General features: G+C 48.4%; 1 protein-coding gene across 7 annotated transcripts in view; it reads right to left on the bottom strand.

Annotated features, from left to right (window-relative positions):
• The window catches only part of CLEC16A (C-type lectin domain containing 16A), a 190,503-nt gene that overhangs the window by 95,577 nt on the left and 74,441 nt on the right, over window positions 1–20,485 (bottom strand). For all 7 annotated transcript variants that reach the window (XM_058680868.1, XM_058680867.1, XM_004586757.3 and 4 more), the window contains exons 13-17: window positions 15,193–15,315; window positions 13,027–13,136; window positions 11,596–11,640; window positions 8,480–8,530; window positions 5,383–5,511 (exon numbers count right to left, since the gene is read on the bottom strand). In XM_058680868.1, the coding sequence (XP_058536851.1) occupies window positions 5,383–5,511; window positions 8,480–8,530; window positions 11,596–11,640; window positions 13,027–13,136; window positions 15,193–15,315 (458 nt within the window). The remainder of the gene's footprint in view (window positions 1–5,382; window positions 5,512–8,479; window positions 8,531–11,595; window positions 11,641–13,026; window positions 13,137–15,192; window positions 15,316–20,485) is intronic.

Genomic DNA, 20,485 nt, shown 5'->3' with positions numbered 1-20,485 from the left:
GAAGTGGAAAGTGGCTCCCAGAGTACGGAAAGGTCTGGAAGACCTTTTAACCACCCCCACAGCACCAATAAACCCACAAAACCCCACTAAAACATGAGGAGACAGGCATTTGATGTAAAGATTAAGGCATCACTTGGGACATCCCATCTCATCTCAGAGTCTCGGGACTTGAACCACAACTCTACTTCTGATCCAGTTTCCTCCTACTGTGAACCCAGGGAGGTAACAGTAACAGTGGCTCAAGTAAGTGGGCCCCTGCCACCCATGTGGGAAACTCAGATTGTGTTATGGCCTAACTTTGGCCTGACCCAGCCTACTGTGACGGCATATGGGAAGTGAACTAGTGTATAGATTTCCTTTTGCCTTTTGTCTGCCTCTCTTTCGGGTCATATACTCCACCCCACTGCCCCTGAGGCAGTTATCCCCAGCCTGCTAGGGACTGTCTGGGGTGGTGCAGTGTCATCTCATTCAAGCTGTTTCATGACCCTTTGTGCTCCCCACCTTACAGAGGGAAGATGAGGGTATTGGGCAAGAATGTTGGGCAGCCTGCCCAAGGTCACTCAACGAAGAACGATTCCAAAGCCTATGTTCGTCAAAGCACATTCATTGGCTTTCTGAAGATTTAAAGCTTAAGACCAGGATTTTCTTGAGTGCTTTTTGTTTCATTGCTAAATAAAAATGCAAATTTGAAAGTATTACTAAAATGGAAAAAGAAATTAGTCTTTCAGCTTCTCCCAGAGAATACCAGGAAGATGGATCTGGGAGAACAGATTAGACTTAGAAAGGGGCCACAGCTAAACAAGCTCAATTTTAAAAGAGATGCCTCCAGGTGCTTTACTCTGATCATCAGAGAGAAAAGGAAACTCCCAGTCTTCAGGGAACTGTCCAGTGAGCAGGGACAGCAGGACAGCACCGGAGGCAGGCGGACCTTGGTTCGCCTGAGTCTTGGCTGTACATGTGGACTCCCCTAGCCCAGGCATGTGCTTTGGAGACTGAACACCCAGGGGCTATGCCCCATGAAGGGGCCACCAGAGGCCACAGGTGGCGGCCTGAGCCTGGGGCACACCCTGGGACACTCAGTTCCTGCCCTGCTGCTTCCTTGCCACACTTGCAAGCTGCTCAGTAAAGGCGGCGACAGTCCTTTGGGTTAGAAGTCCAGTGAGGCTGGGGAACGATGTGAAAGTCAGTCATCCTTGGAAGACAGCTAAGAAGGGGGACATGAGTACGGCTCATTGAGAAAGCAAGTTGGCGTTGTACAGAGAGCCACCAAAAAAATGCTCCTACCCTTTGAAACAGAAAGTCCGCTTCTCGGAACTTAGTCTAAAGAAACAGTTCAAGAGAAAGAAAACACGATATTCACCAAGTGGCTCATTAAGTTTAGTTAAAAATAATACAATACTGGAAGCAATCAAAATGTCTACTAGCAGGCAAATGTCTGAATAAATTATGGCAGAAGTCACCAGCTAAACCTTTATGCAGCCTTAAGAAATCAGACTTACTAAACTGTATCACAGCATGGAAAACTTCTTGTGCTGCAATGAAGAGAGGAAGAAAACGGGGAGAAGAGACGAGAGCATGAGCAGGGCACTGTCTTTGCAACATTATGAGCCCAGACGCAGGGCAGACACACCAAAAAATGCTATTGCTTTTCTTTAGGGTGATGAAATCACGGGAAATTCTTTCCTTTTACTTTTGAAACTTTATGATCTATCACTGTGTTTCTTTAATGTGTAACACACATCCAGAACATAAAGCAAAATACTTTTATTTCCTCAAGGTCAATAGTGATAAACACACAAACTGCTTGTGGCTTTACGGGAAACAGAAAGTAGGGACAAACAAAACCTAGTGCAGATAGATTCATTTCAGTAATGGCTTCCAAGGTTACTGTACTGAAAAGGGCCAGTGCTTGAACTCAGATTTTGACATTCACCCAAGAAGTCCTTTCGCCAAGTCCTTCTCTCCAGCCGTAAACCTCAAGGGGCCTGGAGGCTCCTAGAGGCCGCTGTGTCTTTCCCACCTGACCAGCTGCAGTGCTCAGAGGAAGCACTTCATGGGAGCTGCCTGCCAGGTGCTGGGCTCCTTGCTTCTCAGCCACACTCCTCTCTGCTTAGGGCAACAGTTGAGAGGAAAACACCGGGAACTTGCAGGTTGCGTAACTTGCTCAAGGTCACACAACCAAAGTTGAGACTGGGCCAGCGGCTGGTCTGATTAGTGAATCTGTGACTTTCTCAACTGTTTCTCTCAACGGTGGCTACTCCTGGGGAGCTCAAGTCCAAAGTTGTGCCTGAGCATTCTCAGGGGACCCCAAGGGTCCACTGTCACAAACTCTCCTTGGCAGCATGGTAAGAGGCACTCCTTTGTTTTTAGTCAGAACATGATCTCTTCACTGTTTTAGCCTTGTACCATGCACAGTGCCTGGCACTTAGAGAAAACTCAACAAGTACGTGAGCTGAGAGGACAGTGGGGGTAATTGATCAAGTGCAGCAGGAGGAGACAGCCTCCTCTCTCCCAGTTCTGTGGGTAGATGCCTCCTGGTGTCTACCAAGGCTGGCCACACTCCTGCTCTCCTCACAAGGCTCTGCTGTGGTCATCCTGAGCCACACTCTTCCCACCTCAGAAGCTCGTAAGCTGCTCCTGTCTGCACAGTGCTTCCCTCAACTCTGACTTCAGGCTCCTTGTCCTGCAGCCTTCAGCTAGAGGTTGCCAGCAGGGTAGTTCTTACTGATCCCTCTATCCCAAGTGAAGCCAGCCCTCAGTCCCTGGGCACAGCAGGCCTTCCTCCACCCATCCTTAGACATCAAATCTGCTATTTGTTCACAGGGGTGCAGCCACTTGCTTGGGTCCCTACCCAAGGCACAGCCTAGCATGCGGCACACAACTGGGAACCAGCTGCTCTTTGATGAATTTGTGATTGAATACTTTAAAAGTTAAACGATTTACCAGTGAGCATTGTTTGAGCTTCTCTGACAAGTTGTTAAGGAAAATAAAAAGTGGAATTTGTGAAAACAACCAACCTCTAAAAAAATTTTTTTTAATTCTAGTGAGAGAAGGGGGTGGTCCAACAAAGAGAAAACCTTTGATTCTACAGAGGTAAAGTGGAATGCTTTTTGGATACAAGCAAGAGTTGAAATGAACCACATAAACCTTCAGTTGCTTGCTAAACCATACACTTTCTTCAGCTAAAATTCAAAGCACATTGTCCTGTTCTGATTTCTGAAATCGGCTTGAAGGGCTAAGCTTCTGGAGGATTCCAGGTAGCTACCTTGCTATATGAACTCAAACAAACGCAAGTGGCCCAAAGTCCCCTTCAGAAATTGATTTTTAATTCACAAAAGGAAACTTCTGCAAAGATGTCATTGCTCTCAGGTGGCCTGCCCTCTTCTGTGCTGCTCTGCTGCCCAGGGACCCCAGGAGCTGAGTACTTTCTGGAAATTGCGCAGACAAAGGCCTAACAAGAGACTCCATAGAAGCTCACATGTGCCAGGGGTTGGGCATCCCATCTAGGAAGGAGGTGAGTGGCTTGGCCCCAGAGACCTGCAATTCTGTAAGATATGAGTGCAAGGGGGTGGAGGACAATCACCACAAAGGCAGACTGCCATGCTGGCTCTTAGGTCCTCACTGTACCACTGGAAGCGACAGTGGCTCTGAGTGGACACACAGCCCCCTCTTGGCCACATGTCTGACAGTCTCCTCTCTTTTCCAATTCTTTTCTGTGGCTTAGAACCAGCTATCCCAAGCCAGTAGGGTGCCAAGACAGGAAACAGTGTTCCGAAGTGCTGCCCAGGGTCAGAGTTCTCCCTGGGCTCCAAGGCCTCTCCAGCCTGATGACCTTCTACTTTGTTCCAGCTGAGGTTGCCTTCTTGGAGACGCTGTAATGTGCCACACCTCTTGAGGCCTCAGCCTCCACCTCCACTGTCTTGGCTTAAGCACCAATCCCCCTGTATTTATCCCACCTTCCTTGGGAAGTGGCTATATGGCCCTTTAGTAACAGCCTGACCATATACCCTGCTGCTGTCTTTTCCTACCTCACCCTCCACACTGATCCTTTGGGTCTGTGTTTTGGACATCCCTGTGTTCAGCAGAAACGGTGAAGATTGCTAGGACGGGAGAGATGAGGGTGCTCCAGTCTGGCCTCTGCGGGTGGCAATGCCTAACTAACTCTTGGCTCATACTGCCTGGATGACTTTGAGCAAGTCACCTGAGTGCCTCCTGCCTCAGTTTCTTCCTCTGGAAAATGGGTACTCACACAAGGAAATTCACTTCAAGAATAGCGGTGAGTGACTCTCTATAACAAAGGTAAAAAACCTGGAAAGCCATGAAACAAACGAAGGTGCATCCTAACCCAGAGCAACAGTGCTCAGCACGCCATGCTCGTGACCCTCTGAGGCCAGGTCCTCTGCGCAGGGCTGCTGCAGCCCAGGGTCAGCGATGTGGTTTGCTGTGACCTTGCTGAGAACACCTCTCAGGCCAACCTGAGGCACAGGGTAATCGTAGCAGACACAAGGATCTGCTGACAGGGGCACACTCATCAGAACCACCTCCCGTAAAAGCCAATGTCCAGTAGGAACATTGCCACCCACAAATGAAACCGCATGCGAGACCATAGTGCCTGGAAGGAAGGCAACGACAGCTCAGCCAGGGTGGGGCCTGTGCTGAGGTTTTGTGGGTTGCATGAGACAGCTGGGAATATGGATCGACACAAGACACACAGGTCCTACTTCCTCTGCACCCCCAGGCAGCCGGCACAACTGCCTGCTGGGGTGGGGGTGGGGCTGCAGACTCATCTCATGGGAGGAGCACACCAGCACGCCTACTTTTCCAACCCCAAAAGGGAAACACCTCTGCAGCCACCCACACAGGCAACCCAGGCCCTGCAAGGAAGCCCTCTAACTTATCCACTCACTTTCACATTTCCAGGGCAGGATTTTCTAGGAAGAAGCTGCTCTGCTTTCTAAGAAAGCAAGTGTGATCTGATGGGAGAGATAAAATACCATGAACGGCCTCCCAGAGACTGCTCCCTAGAGCGCAGCTGCAGAGCAGATGTGCTGACAGCGGAAGCATGCATTCGGCCGCTTCTGAGAACCTGCCCGCCCCCACCCCCCTTGCCTGACGCTCCTGCACGGCCACCAGGAAGCCCATTCTGTTTGTGTGTGCTTAGCTCTATCACACAGATCTGCACCACATCTTCTTGGAGGTCCCGAGACCCCTGGGGAGAGCTCAGCCACCCACATCCCCTGCGCCGGATGCACTGTTTGTGGCCTGCGGCCTCCTGGCTCCCACTCAGGGCTCAGGTCCGTGAGTTCCTGTTGAGACAGGCTTTGGATTCCGGCCCAGAGAACCTTTACTTCCCAGAAGAATGATGGGCTCAGAGGCACTCACCCGCCGGGTCTTCTCCACGTCGCCACACGGCAGCCGCTTCACGAAGTCAATGCCCGTCAACGGCGTGCCCGTCGGGGGCAGCAGGATGGAGGCGTCCATCATGAGATACTCCACATTCATGGGCTTCATCTAGAAGAGACACCACGGCAATGCTCAAAGAGGGCCCCTCACCATGGGAAAGTAGGTAGGGTTACCCAGGCTTGTGCTGGCACTGGGGAAGGGAGGGACGAGAAGTCTGCACTGTGAATGCTGGACCTGAGTGCTAGAGGCAGCAGCTCTGGCTCACTAAGTTATGGACATCTCCTTCCATTGAAACAGCTGCCTTCTCACCCACTCACCGCCCAGGCCCTCTCAGGAAGGGGGCTGCTGCCAGCCAGGGTTGCACCCTCTCAGCTCCTCCCATGCCAACTATAGCTGTGCTGATGAGGGCCTGAGAATCCTAAGTGCTGACCACAGGCAGTGCTGCACCTGAAGGCTTCAGCAGGGATGCTTCCACCAGGCTGATCAGACGACCCGGGCTCTGAGAAGTGGGGGGTGCATCTGGGGCCCTCAGTTGGTGGCAGAGTCGAGATGCCAGCAGCCCAGGCCTGTTTGCTACAGCCACCCCAGCTGGATTTCCACCCAGGGCTTATCTTCCCCTTTTCCTTCCTTGTTCTCTGACATTTCCCCAAGGTAACATAACATCATTTACAGAGCATCTATGAAGTACCAGGCACCTGTTCTGCTCATCTTTGGCTAGATGCTGGTGCCCACATCTTAGAGGATTATATGAGCTCAGAGGAGGAAGGATACTTGCCCACAGTCACAGGGCCAGATGAGCAGAATTCTGCCTCTTTCCACACCACCTCTACGAAGCCTTCTCAGATTACTAAGCCACAGGGTAGCATCTCCCCTCCTCCCAAAACTGACCTCTCAGTGCATGCAGTCAGTTGAATACTAACACTTCATTTAGTTAGCATCACTAAGGAAGGACATGACACAAAGGAAGGCTGTCTATGTAATTCATTTTACTCTTGTCACTTCAGAAGAGGGGAATCAAACAGATCATGTCTCTATCCTGTAGCATAAGACTGAGGGAACGGGGTAAGAATATGGTGAGGTCCCAGCTGTCCAGACACCAAGCACACAGGCCCATGGTGTTTACCTTCCCCATTAAAGAAAGTGATCCTGAGGCTGCTCTTGGCATTGGCCTATCTCACAGCCTTCCTGCCTTCCTTACATTCTATTGCCATCAATCTCGTGACTTTGCCCTGAGCTCCAGCCTGCTGTGAGGTGAGTAATTCTGTGGGCCCTAAAAGTCTCTTGCATTAAAATAGAGGTACTGGGCCACTGCTGTGGTGTAATGAGTTAAACTGGAACTAGCAATGTCAGCATCCCATGTGACCACTGGTTCAAGTCCCAGCCATTCCCACTGATGATGCGGCCTTGTTAATGTGCCTGGGGAAGCAGTGGAAGATGGCCCTCATGCTTGGGCTCCTCCACCCACTTGGGAGACCCAGTCGGAGTTCTGGCCTCCTTGCTTTGGCCTGGTCCTTTCCCAGCCATTATGGCCAATTGGGAAGTGAACCAGAAAATGGAAGATCTCTAACTCTGTCTTTCAACTTTTCAAATGAATAAATAAATCTTTATAACAAAAACTTTTTAAAAAGACAACCACCAGAGCTGTTAAAGAAAATGATAAAAGGGCTGAAAGTCAAGTCTGGCTTTAGCACAGCAGCCTCAATGCAGGGGGCAAACAGCACTCAGGCCCTACCTCCTTTTGCTACGAGGCTGAACTGAGGACTGACCTTCAGCCCAGGGCTGAGGTTGTCAGCTCTGTGTTTCTTCAGAATACCAGGCATTGTGCAAGACATGCCATAAACACTTAATTAAAACAAATAAAATCCAGGAAGCTTCCTAGATGGGGAGGGAGGTAAATAAGGGGGGGTGTAAATGAATGTTTGTAGTACAAGGACACTTGCCGAGCAGCTCCTATCTAGCCTGGGCAGCAATGCGCTGTGGACTCCATCCTATAGGTGAAAACCTGCAAAGCTCAGAATGTAAGCAATCTGCCCAGCCATGCAGTTAGTGAGCAATAAAAGCAGACACTGAGCAGGTGTTTCAGAGCCAGAACTTCTCCACACTGTCGGGTGATGCTGCAGACCAAACTTGAGGAACCTTTGTGGAAGGGGCATCACAGGGGCAAGCCAAGATGGTAAATAACTAGGAGAGACACACTCCTCCAGTTGTTGCTGAGGGGTGGGGAGGCTGATCCACCCTTCTGAGTGCTGACAATCCATCTTCAGCAGCAGGAGGGCGGGGATGGGACCTCTCTGCAGATGAATTAGGCCAATTTACACAGTTCTTGGCAAGGCCACGAGGGCACTAGGTGTAGACACCCAATGCTGCAGCTGGGAAGCCAGGGAGCCACTTAGCACACACTGCCCGTCTTTTCTTTTTGACACTTTAAACGCTTAGGTTTATTATAAACTTCCCAAATCACTTTATGCTTTGGTGAATAATGTCCACAAAAAGGATCATTTATCATCTACTTATTGAGTGTTTACTAAAAGGCAGGTGTCAGGGATGCAGACAAATGAACTAAGAAACAATCTGTATCTACTGAATCTAGCAGTGCCCCGTTCTACTGGCTGCAGGAAGAGAGGACAGACAATAGTAGATCTGTGGGAGAACTACAAGCTGGAAGTCTCATAACACACAGAGGGGCAGGGGACTGAAGGCTCTGCCGGGCAGATCTGGGGACACCAATCCAGCTGTTTGCCTATTTCTTCCTCAGCAAAAAGGGGAGAAGGTTGACAAGAGCTCTTCCTGTGGCTGATAAGAGGATGAAGACATTCAACCTGTCCCAGGAGCTTTACACACTGGGCAAGAAACAAGCTCTCAGCCGGCGGCACCTCTGTGCCCAGCGCATTCACATCAAAGTGGTCTTTGTGACCCCCCTGACCAACACAGCCACCTTGGGTGTGAAGGGAGGGATGCGGATCAAAAGGCACCGTTTCCACAGACTCCTTCACTGATCCCACACCAGAGCCCCCCTGGTACGTGAGGTCTCCGGGGAGGGGTATCAGGTGTGCTCTTGCCCCCCCCCCCCACTTACTGTCATGCTCCTATATTCATCTTCAAACATGTCCAAAAAAATTTCCTCTCCCTAAAAAGAAGAGAAAGAAGGAAATACTATTCATATTTTTTCCACAAACAACAAAGTATTATAAACTCCTGTATGTGGCTTTTGGGACCATCTGTTTCTCATTAGTGAATTCTCGAAAATCATCAGGAAGTTAAATACACACGTGAAAACACATACACAAGCTCAGAGGGAGGAGCAAATAGCAAACTGTACTCTCAAAGCAGCTCTTTTATTGTTTTAAAGCATATGAAGTTAGAGTTCTTCCCTCAGAGTTTATTTTTTTTTTTTAAAAAGCAACAAAATTACATTGTATGTACTGAAATACAGAACAGGTTAATATTTCAAGTGTTTGACATCCTCTGTGTGTTGAGAATGGTTGGGAAAAGCCGTCATGTTAAATATATGACTCAACTTCAGAAAGGAGAATTCAACACACTTCACACTACAGCTCTGTGGCTCCTTGCATTTGTTTCAGAGGAGGCCTTCAGGGTCCTGGAGCTCCCGCAGGCCCAGGAGAACCCCTGCAGAGCAGCAGGCAGGAGCCCAGCTTTGCCTTTTCACAACAGCCGTTGTTTTGCTGCAAGCACAGTGCTTGTGTGTTGTACGCGAACACACAAAGCACAGACCTCAGGGTGTGGCGGGGTTACTGCTCACTACTGTCCTAATCGTTCTGGCCAACTACGGTGAGAATGCACCTGCCACCTCTCTCATAAATCCTGAACCAAGCTCTTTATTACACACACAGCAGAGTCAGGGTGGGCAAGGAAACAGATCCTTCATACATTTTTTTCCAGTTGTGTCAATCACTAACAAATCTGAACATTCTTGCAAGGTACAGGTTTCACCAAGACAACGACAAGCTGAAAACACCCAAAAGCTTCTGAAACATTTTAAAGCGGGTAACCTTATAGGATAAAAGCAAGAGTGGAAAAATCTGGGTTGGGAGAAGGGAGCCAAAATTCAAATACAGCTGTTCTTTTGTTAAAAAAAGAACAACCCTCTGGGGAAAGGCCTAAGTATCTATATTTCTGTTTTGGGGGATGCAAAAGCTTTCTACTGCAGTAAAAACTTAGAGCAGTTCCAACAGAGAGAGACTCAGGCCTGACAGCCACAGGCCAGGCTTCCATCTCCTTTGGGCTTGGTGACAAGGAACATGCCCTCACTGGTGGTCTGGTCTGGCCGCAGGGGTTTTATAGGAAATCTGGAGTTTTCTCCTCAGTGCCTGGGGTTGCAGTAGGTGCCCTGGCCTGAGTAAGGCCATCACCACAGGATGGGGTTAGCTGGGCCTGGCAGGATGGATGTCCAAATTATGGGACCTCAATTTCTCTCAATAAACACTGACCACAGAGGGAAAAGTCTTGAAAAGATTCCTGTGAAGAGGGGCCAGATCCATGGCCCAACAGGCTAATCCTTCACCGGTAGGTGTGGGCATTCCATTTGGATACTGGTTCTAATCCGGGAAACAACTGCAATTAGGTCCCAGAGAGATCTGACATGGAAACAAAGGAGGTGGCAGGCCCAGTGGACACACGGCTGACAAATGCTGACTGCTGGCCTCTCCCCAGATACCCGTGTTGCCCTCCTAACCTCCGGGGTGATGGTTTCAGGAGGAACAGTCTTCGGGGTGATGAAGTCATGAGGCTGGTGCCCTCATGAATAGGATGCAGGTGCCACAGAAGAGGTCCCAGAGAGTCCCCCCAACCACCCCTTCTGCCATAGGGTACCAAGCATCACAATGGCTGTCTGTGAGCCAGGAAGCAGCCTTCACCAGATGTGAGGTTTGATGGAGCCTGCAACATGGATGCCCCGACCTCCTGCACTGTGACAAGTTCCAACTGTTTACAAATCACCCGGTTTGTGGTATTTTATTATAGCACTCTGAATGAACTCAGATATATGCCTTTCAAAAAGAACTAAACAAAATTATTCTAATTAATTATTTTAAAACGAATCATCTGGAACCTGAAGTCAAATCTCTACCAAGCTTTCAGATACTGAACATCATGGTGGTTCTTTACAAAACTTCCCCGAAATTGGGCCAGCACCATGGCTCAATTGGTTAATCCTCCGCCTGTAAGCACCAGAATCCCAGATGGTTGCTCTGCATCCCACCCAGTTCCTTGATTATGGCATGGGAAAACAGAGAAGGATGAGCCAAAGTCTTGGGACCCTGCTCTCGAGTGGAACACCAGAAGAAGATCCTGGCATCAGATTGGCTCAATTGTGGCCACTTAGGGTAGGGAGTAAACCAGTGGAGGGAAGATCTTTCTCTTTGTAAATCTACATTTCTAACAAAGATAAATAAATCTTAAAAAAAAAAAAAGAAAAGAACACCTTCCTAAACTAAAAGACAAAGTTCAGAAGCCTGTATGAGGTTTCTCAACATATACGCATCTTAATAACACACATGTCATTCATAAACTCATAGGTAAGTCACACATAATTTCATTTGTACAAACACACAGAACTCCTGAATAAGCTTAGATAATTTATTCATATAATTCATAACTTACATATAAATTATAAATACTTTCATATATAATCGATAAACATCTTTATACTAGAAGTAATAACTGAAAATTTTTATTGATAAGCATATTAGACAGAAAATTTCAAAGACTACTGCTCTGGACACTATGAAATTGAGCATTTTTGCTCATAAATTATGGGCTCATAATTGCTTTTAAAAATAATTCAAAGGGTGGGCAAATTTGGCCTGGCAGTTTAGGTGCAGATGGGGACTCCCACACCCTACACCAGAGCGCCTGCATTCCACTCGGGGCTGGGGCTCCCAATGCAGCTTCCTAATGCCCTCGGGGAGACGGCAGTAACGGCTCCAGTGACTGGATCTCTGCCGTCCAGCTCCTTGGGTTCCTGCCTCCCAGCTCTGGTCTGGGTCCAGCTCTAGCTGTTACAGCACTTGGGAGTAAACCAGCAAATGCAAGCTCTATCTAACAACAACAATAAGAAAAAATTAAAATTAAACAAAGAAAAGCCTGAAGACACAGGCCCTTTATTTGCACATACAGGACTAAACTCCCCAACCTCGTTTCTATGCTGCTGTCCACCTGTGCCCTGCAAATTACCTTGTAAAAATGCCGAACCAGGTGAACACTTTCTTCCCTCGCGCCCTGTTAAAAGAGAAAGAAGGAGTGAAGCAGGAAGGTCTTACAGAAAGGAGTGAATTGGTGGCTCAACTATGCCTCTAAAACCTGAGAGTATGTAAAATATGCTGGGTAGTATCTTTAAAATACAAAATAGCTCTGAAGGAGTGAGGGAGAGAGGGAAAAAGACATTAAGATGAAAAAAGGCAAAAGAACAGGCAATTTAATGTAATGACATAGAAAGTTAGCAAACAGTTGGCTGGGGGACAACAGGTGATAAAATAGGGCTATTCTGGCTCCGTTTTTATAAAGCAAAAACAAACAAAAAACCCCAAAAATCCTAAGTGTGCATGCATTATGTGTGTGTGTGTGTGTTAAGAATGTAGCTGGTGCCATGGTGAAGTAGTGTAAGCTTCTATCTGCATCCCCTGGGAAAGTAGAAGATGGCCCAAGTGCTTGGGCCCCTGCACTCATGTGGGAGATCTGAAAGAAGCTCCTGGCTCCTGGCTTCAGATTGACTCAGCTCCGGCCATTAGAGCTATCTGGGGATTGAACCAGTAGATGGAAGATCTCACTCTGTCTCTCTGATTCTTCTATTACATTGTCTTTCAAATGAAAATAATTTTTTTTCTTTAAAGAATGCATCTTGGGTGCACTGTGTTATAGCACGGTAAGCTATCACCTGAGATGCTTGCATCCTGTGCTGGAGCAGCTGGGCTAGAGCTCCACTTCCACTTCTGATCCACCTCCTGTTCATGTGCACCTTGGGAAGCAGCAGCTGATGGCTTCAGGAGTTAGATCCGGCTACCCATATGGAAGACCTGGATGGAATTTGTGGTTCCTGGGTTCTGCCAGGCCCAGCTGTTAGCTATTGAGGTATTTGGATAATCAGTCAGCAAATGGAAGCTATCTCTGACACTCTGCCTTTCAAAATAAATTAAAATAAACTTTTTTTTTTTAAAAAAAGAGTGTATCTACATAGACACAAAGAAAAGTGTCATCTATAGATGTTACTCTTACCTCTTGTACTTCCTAAATTTTCTAAGAGAAATATGTAAAATAAGGAGGGGAGGAATGAGAAGAAACAAGGGCAACTGAAAACTTAATGAATATTTCAGCATACAAAACTATAACTAAATGTGTAAAACTTTTGTAACACAAGAGAGTTAAGCCTTGGTGGCAAAGGCTGACTCATGTAATTACTCTACCAGAACTACAATCCAGGGACCAGGTGCACTCTGTGAATCATCCTAAGCAAGTGAGTGGTGCACAACTTCAGGTGTCTTGGCCTCGCTGCTGCTAGCAGGTGTTCCAGACACTGCAGATCAGGGGCTCCTGTCTGGATGCCAGCAGCTTCCTTCCCACTCCCGACCCTCCTCAGCCCCAGGAAGGGGAAAGAGTAGAGGCCCTGACCTCCAGGCAGGCCAGGTGCACATCCTTGATGATGCAGCCGCAGCTGGTCAGGACTTGTTGCTTCAGGAGCAGGCAGCTCAGCTCTAGTGTCGCCAACCGGATCTTCCCATCTGCAGAGCACACCAGGCTAAGTGTGGAGCCTCAGCCCGGTGCCCTTGAACACAGGGTTTTTGCCTTACCCACCTTGAAATGAAGGGGTCATCTGACAGGTGCAAGAACCCCAACATCCAGTGGCGATCTTGGAGGGATCCCCTTAATGCCAAACCCCTCCCAGTCAGCTACAATTTCATGCTCCCATCACCACTTCTGTGAAGCCTCCTTATCAGGAAGAGGTGAGCAGGAGGAAGAGGAAACTCACTGGGTCCCGACAGAGGCCCTCTAGTCTCATTCTGCAGGCCCAGCATCCTCCCCTTTTCAGGAATGCACACCCCACATTCCTTTGGACAACCCCTGCCCAACTGAGTCATATGAATTGTGTAGAGCTGGTCCCTCTTCCCCTTCCTTCCTGGGGGGTTGGTGTGGGGGGGAAGGTACAGTCAGCAGGGCAAAGAGACCAGATAGAGAACTAGCCAGGGAACTGGGAAGGCTCAATCCCACCATTGGTGAGCCACCAAGCAATATGCCCGGTAGCAGAGAGGACAGGCCACGGTGGGGTAACACAGAGCAAGTGTGCTAATTCACACAGCCGCTTCCCCACCAGCAATGTTGATTTTTGGATGGAATTCTGCAAATGAATCTGATATCTCCCTTCCACCTAGAGGGTCTCCCAAAGAGCAAGTTTAGAGCCTCAACAAAGGGGATGGCTGGAGAGGCACAGTTATCCCATTAACCCAGGGAATGGCAATGCTCGAAGACAATCTACAAAACTTGATACCCTGGATCTGGCTATGCCTGAGTCAGGACCCAAAAGGCTCTGTAAGCCAGGTTGCAGTTGTTAGTCTGGTTGTTTCTATTGTATTGTTTTAAGCCAGCCTGAGTTAGAAATCTGTCAACTGCAACCAAGCTGTGACCAACACAGCTTGCTATGCTATCCAACTGTGAGCCAGGCACAGTGCCAGGGGCTTTTAAGGAATCTCTATAAATCTCTAGTGATGGGTGCCCTGAAGACTGAGGGTTAGACACATGGAGGACTCATCCAGGGTCTCACAGCTGGGCTGCACAGACTCCGCGGCTCTAAATGCCAGAACCCACATCTGCCATCTCTTCCTAAGAGCACATGTAACTGCTGACCTGCTCTTTGCCATATTTCTGAGGAAAGGTCCCACCCAGTATGGTCAGAAGGGCCAGGAAAGGAGAGAGTCTTTGGGCCATGCCTCTGAGGCTCTGAAAACATCCAGGGTCAAGCTGGGCCACTGAGGACCACTTATGCAGACACACTCTACACACTTCCCTGCCTGCCCTTTGGTCAAGTGTAAAGAGATGAGAAGTGGGAATCTGCCTAGCAATGAAAAAGCCACCTATGCATACATGCAAAATGGGCTTTCCTAAACAAGATTCAAACATTTCCCCCCAGGGAAAAAAGCTGCGTAGTTTTTTGCCTTCTGCCACTCTTTCCAGTCAAACACACCTGCTGCTGTCTCTAGGCAGGCAGAATAAGTCTCCACTCAAAAATCCCACTACTTTTGTAACAGGGGCCAGCAAGTCCCTCCCTCCTTAGCACAGCTCCCAGACAGAATGCCTGGCTGCCAGTGCAAGCCCTGAGGAGCCCACTGTTCTTCCTCACCCTGTTAGTTCTCTGCTGACAATCAACACTCCATCTGTCTCAACTGCCCGGTCCTAAATGGGGTCCATGGTTCCTGCTACCCCGCCCCCATCAACACCATCCTTGGGGATAGATACAGCCCCTGGGTTGGGCCTGTCAGCTGTCATTGACCCCACTGACCACCTCCCTCTTTGTGCTCTCTATGCGCCAAGGCTGGCAAAACTGGTAAGAGAAGGCCTAAATGTACAAGGAAAAGGAAGATATTCTTACTGTTGGGAGCGGGGTGGGGAGTGGGAAAGGGAGAAGATTGCAAGATGAAGAGGCAGAAGAGAGCATCTCAGGGGCCCAGCAAGGGGTGAGGGTCTCAGGAGGGCCAGGTCCATAATCCCCGGCCAGGGTACCCTGCCACAGGTCTGCTCCCTGACTCCATGGTTCTGTGCACAGATGACACTCAAGATGAGCACCTGGCTGGGCAGCGTTGTTCATGATCCTGATGAGTCTCTCGGCCAGCAGGTGGTTGTAGGTGGTCTTCTCAGCCACATTTGGCACCGGCAGCTGGATTCGCTCTAATTTTTCAGGGTCCATCCCTGGAATGGAGGAAGGAAAAATGGAAGCAGAGCTGCCCTAGAAGACCCTGTCATCCTGAAAATGCCCACACAGCGGGCTCTCCTCAACCACACCCATCGTCCTTGGGGCTTTCTGTCCTACTAGCTGTTGCCTGTCTTACAAGTCATCTGAGATTTCTGAAATGAACTTGTGCATTTATATTAAAGCACACATTTTGCTACCACCACTTGAAACCAGGAAATCAGACTTGATGCAGTATCTGATGGGAACTGCAAGGGCAAAGGGCAACACTGCTGTTACAGCCCAGCTGGGAGCTCTGATCGCTGAGGCCTGCCCTTCCTGCATTCGTTGGGGACACAGAGGCACAGAGGGTGGGCATTTAGCAGGGCGGTTAAGATGCTGGTTGCATACTAAGAGCCTAGGTTCTATATGTGGTAATGGTGCGAGTGACTGGCACGAGTCCCCAGCTCTGGCTTTGACCTGGCTTAGTCCTATCCACTGTGGACATTTGAGGAATGACCCAGCAGATAGGAGCTATCACTCAAATTAAAAAAAAAAAAGTCATTTTATAAAGAGAGACTGAAAACAAAATAGCCTCAAAATGATGACATTCACAAGCAGAAGAATGGAAGTAGAAAAAATTTCTACACAGTTCAAGATACGCCATCTGCTGCCAGGTGTTTGTACCACTGAGGCTACTCTTGTATTCAGAACATCCCACACTCAGGAAAACACAAAGACCCAGGCACAAGGGAAATACAGTCATGCCCAACAACTCCGGAAGCTCTTAGGACCAAATCCATGAGCTGGGTCCAACACTTGACAAGCACAAGGATAGCAGTTTTTCGGGTGAGTGAGTTGGACATGACTACTACCGCGACAGGGTGGCAGCAGCAGAAAGAGGCCAAGGCTAACCTTTATTACCGAAAGTGTACACACAGTGAAGTCAACAACACACACCTGTCAGTAAGAGGCAAAGGAATGATTTTTCCAGCCTGTGAAGACACAGTGTTTAAGACAAAGCAGGAAGTGGGGTGTGTGAGGTGAGTGGGAAAGGATGGGGAAATGAGTAACGTTAGCACCTGTGAGCCACATTATCATTTTTCCTGAAGAAGGACCAGGAGCTGGCACAATAGGAAAATTCGTCAGGGCTTCTAGAATACTCTAGGCCTGAAACAAGAAGTTTTCAAACCCCTTATCCTCCCACCTACTCATCACATGGCTCTTGAAAAATCGACTTACAGAAACAAACATTTCACATAATCCAAGCTTGGAGAACCGAAGGCATTGTTTATGCTTAACGCACGTCTCTTCCTGTTATTCTACGAAAGGGGGGAAGGTGGCACTTCTCGGAACTCTTGAAATCAGGCCCCTGGAGTGCCAGATGACGCTTCATTTAGAACCCTGACAACACAGCAGAGGATAACACTGAAGAGCTGACTGTCTGGACTCTAAGCAACTCCTACACACATGCTGGCGTAAGAAACTATAACAATATACTCACTTGATTGAATTCCTTCCAGCTTTGAGTGCAAAGCCAAGTCATACCAAGGAGATGACATTGGGGAGAGACAGTCCCCGGGCTTGAATCGGGAGGACTTACAAGCCCTACAAACACACCTGCATCATGACCCTGGTAGCAGTGGAAGCCTCTGCACTTCACTGCAGCTAACGCTGAAACAGTCTGACTTGCTGACAGCAAGAAGAGCACCAACTGAATGTCTCCGGCATTTTTTTTTTTCCCAGAGAAATTGTCCTAAAGTTTCTATTCTTGACTTTCTGGTCCTTTGCGGACTTCCAGTTAGTGGTTCTAGGGAAAGCCCCCAGCTCCTCTGCCTTGCAGCCTGACAGGCAGCCTGTCAGTTACTGTAATTCAGGGGGCAGAGGAAGAAGCCCAGCTCCTCTGGCATGTGGCAATGGTCGGCAGAACCAGAGGCAAACTTGAATTTCCAAGGGGAGTTCCGGTTTTGTCCCTTTCCTATCTATGATCACTCTCCCTCCTCAGAAATTCTGGAAAATGAGGAAATCTGGGGCAGAAATCTTTTAATGACAGGAAAAAAAAAAGTTCTGAGGTTATCCTGATCTTTCTCGTTCGGTGGCTCTGCTCTTTGGAAAGGGAGCATCCCAGAGGACCGAAAACATTTCAATTTGGCAAAGATTCTGAGTCCAATTTTTTCCTTTAGAAGGGAAATCAAGGCCCAGAGATGTCAAAACAATTGTCCAAGACCACAGAGCAAGATAGAGGCACAGCCCTAACCTTTATAAATGATTCTGGGAGATTCCTGGACAGGGTTCAGATGGGGAGAGGGGAGAACCAGCCTTCCAGTGAACCGCCCCAGAAGCAGCCTGCAAGAGGCTGACGACAGTGCCTGACCCTAGGTATGCATCCCAGGGACACAGGGATCAAGTGCAAGAGCAGGAGGAAATTTGGATATTTGACCTCTCAGGACCTCAGTCTCCTCATCTGTAAAATGGGAGACATGTCAGTAACTGTCCTCCCAGAATTGTGGTTGAAATCCAATGAGAAATAGCATTCAGGCTCGGGTCACTGTTGCCTCATGCTATATACAGGTGGGAATTGTCAGGATGAGCACAGCTTGATGTGTTTCTCTATTATGCCACAAAAGAACAGCTGAAAAGCACCTTTAAAAAACTAAAAAATAGGGCCCGGCGGCGTGGTCTAGCGGCTAAAGTCCTCGCCTTGAAAGCCCCGGGATCCCATATGGGCGCTGGTTCTAATCCCGGCAGCTCCACTTCCCATCCAGCTCCCTGCTTGTGGCCTGGGAAAGCAGTCGAGGACGGCCCAATGCTTTGGGACACTGCACCCGTGTGGGAGACCCGGAAGAGGTTCCAGGTTCCCGGCATCGGATCGGCGCGCATCGGCCCGTTGCGGCTCACTTGGGGAGTGAACCATCGGATGGAAGATCTTCCTCTCTGTCTCTCCTCCTTTGTGTATATCTGGCTGTAATAAAATGAATAAATCTTTAAAAAAAAAAAAAAACTAAAAAATAAAAGAGCTGAGTAAATTTGATAATTAGTAATTTCAGTTAAATTCAGTATTCTGATCAGATACATCTCAAAATCAGGAGAAAACAGACATGAAGCAGAAGCCACAATGATACAACCATGCAGCCCAGCACAGCTACCTTCACCTCAAAGGTCTAACACAACTGCCCCTAAGTGGCACACCACAGGCAAGGGAAAAAGCACACCAATTCTTTTCTCTTCCCTCCCTCCCTTCCTTCCTTTGCTTGTAATAAGCATTACAACATCACTTTGCTTAGGAAGGCATTTAATCTGCAGAAAACCTTTGATTTGGGCTTAAACCACCTGTTCCTGAAACAGAATGGTAGCTGCCAGCTCAGAATGAATAAAGCCACTGCCACACTATGTCAGGGATACATGCCTGTGACACGGGCGAGGACACACCTGCATATACATAAACGCTGCAGTTTTCAGTTACAGAAAGGCAGGTTTTGTTGCAAATCCAACAGTTCCTTTGTCAGCTATCTCTCTCTGACCGAAATAAATGCAGTAGCTAACACACTGCCCTGTTTGCTCAACACTTAAGTGCCTGGCAATACACAAATTCCAAAGAAACCCTGGCAGTTTCTCAGGGCCAGGAAGACGCCCTGGGCAGCTATGATTCCCAGCAGGTCCCAGGTGTCCCTGCTTCCCCCAACCCTAGCGGCTGGCCTTGGGCCCACAGGGGTCAGAACCTGTGCTGCTGCCCAAATGAGTCAGAGCAGGGTGTCCCCTCTCCATGGGGTGGGGCTGGGAATGGAACTCCCAACTGACAGGTGTGGCTGCACACTGTAACTGGGGACCCAGCATTCTCCCAAGTTCAGTTTCTGGATCTTTCCTCCTCAGAGGTAGATCCTATTCAGGGCAGAGGCATAAAAGACATAGACCAAAGCTATGTGGAAAGAATTAAACAGACAAACCTGGATGAAGAGGCTGTGATCACACCAGGTAAGTAACATAAAACATTTGCACATTTCTTTTTGATCACATGAAGTTTCCTTGGCCGCAGTATAAACATCGCCAGCTTTGGAAAGCTAGATACTAAGCTATTTCAAAAGTTCACCAGATGGTGGGCTTGTTTCCAAGCTCCTCCCAGGCCTGATTATGTGGCAGCTGAAAACCATAGGATGTTTTGCCAGCTCTCTGCCTGGCAAAAGCTTCTCTTTGACTTTCTTACCTTTCAACCCTTCCCATATTGCTCAGACATATTCCAGTAACTTCTCAGCAAAGAAAACATGACAATGGGTCCAGAAGTTCTCCTAGGTAAGCAGTGGGAATGGAAGGGACAGGAGTAGGAAGGGTGGTGGAGAAAGCTGCCCAGTTCACATCACCCCCCACCCCACTCTCGGCTCAGGGTGTCACAGACAAGACCAGAGAGGGCAGGAAGGCTGTACTTCTTCTTAGAGACATGAACAAGACATCCGCTGCACAGCCCTGCTGTTCATGACAAATGCCCTCCATCAATCCTCTCTGTGGTGGGATATTCATTTTGGTGCAGTGTCTAATCTATTAGGATTTACTAGGCCTAGGCTCATGTTTTCATTAAAACTGCTTTTATGTCAAAAATTATCTTACTAGGAAAAAAATCTATCAGAAAGAAACCATCTTGAGGATTTAGGTAAGAGGGGCTAATGGTCAAGTGCAGCTAACGGCCTGTCTTCTGACTCAAAGACCAGCTAACCATGGCCAATACCACCACTACCGCCACCACCATCAAACAACCAACAGGATGCAGATCCTGGTGCCAACAAGTCAGGACTAGAGCATGCACCAGTGGCAGGTCCCCCACCAGATAGCCTCCCCAGGCTCCAGGTCTCAGAATGACAAACTTTAACTTTCTGGTTTCTTTCTAAACCTGTTCATGGCTTATGCCCATTGGCCCTTGACATGATACTATCATTTATTTTGTAGTGGTAGGAGTTGGGATCTCGTGGTGACATGGAATCACGTAGAACTACCCATCCTCAGCCCTGATCTTCTCCTCATCTCCCCATCCCAATAAACAGCCCTGCATGGTTGCCCAAAGCAAACTACAGGGCTCATCTTGGACTTGCCCCTTACATCCAGTCTGCATACCCAATCCAGCAGCAGCTCCAAAAGATATCACATGTCCTTCCAGTTTCCTCTGTCTCTCCAGCCAACACCCTCATCCAATCCACATCATCT

This window comes from Ochotona princeps, chromosome 24 (assembly GCF_030435755.1).
Source record: "Ochotona princeps isolate mOchPri1 chromosome 24, mOchPri1.hap1, whole genome shotgun sequence".
In the NCBI taxonomy this organism is placed as follows: domain Eukaryota; kingdom Metazoa; phylum Chordata; class Mammalia; order Lagomorpha; family Ochotonidae; genus Ochotona; species Ochotona princeps.
This window is presented reverse-complemented; position numbering and strand designations above follow the sequence as displayed.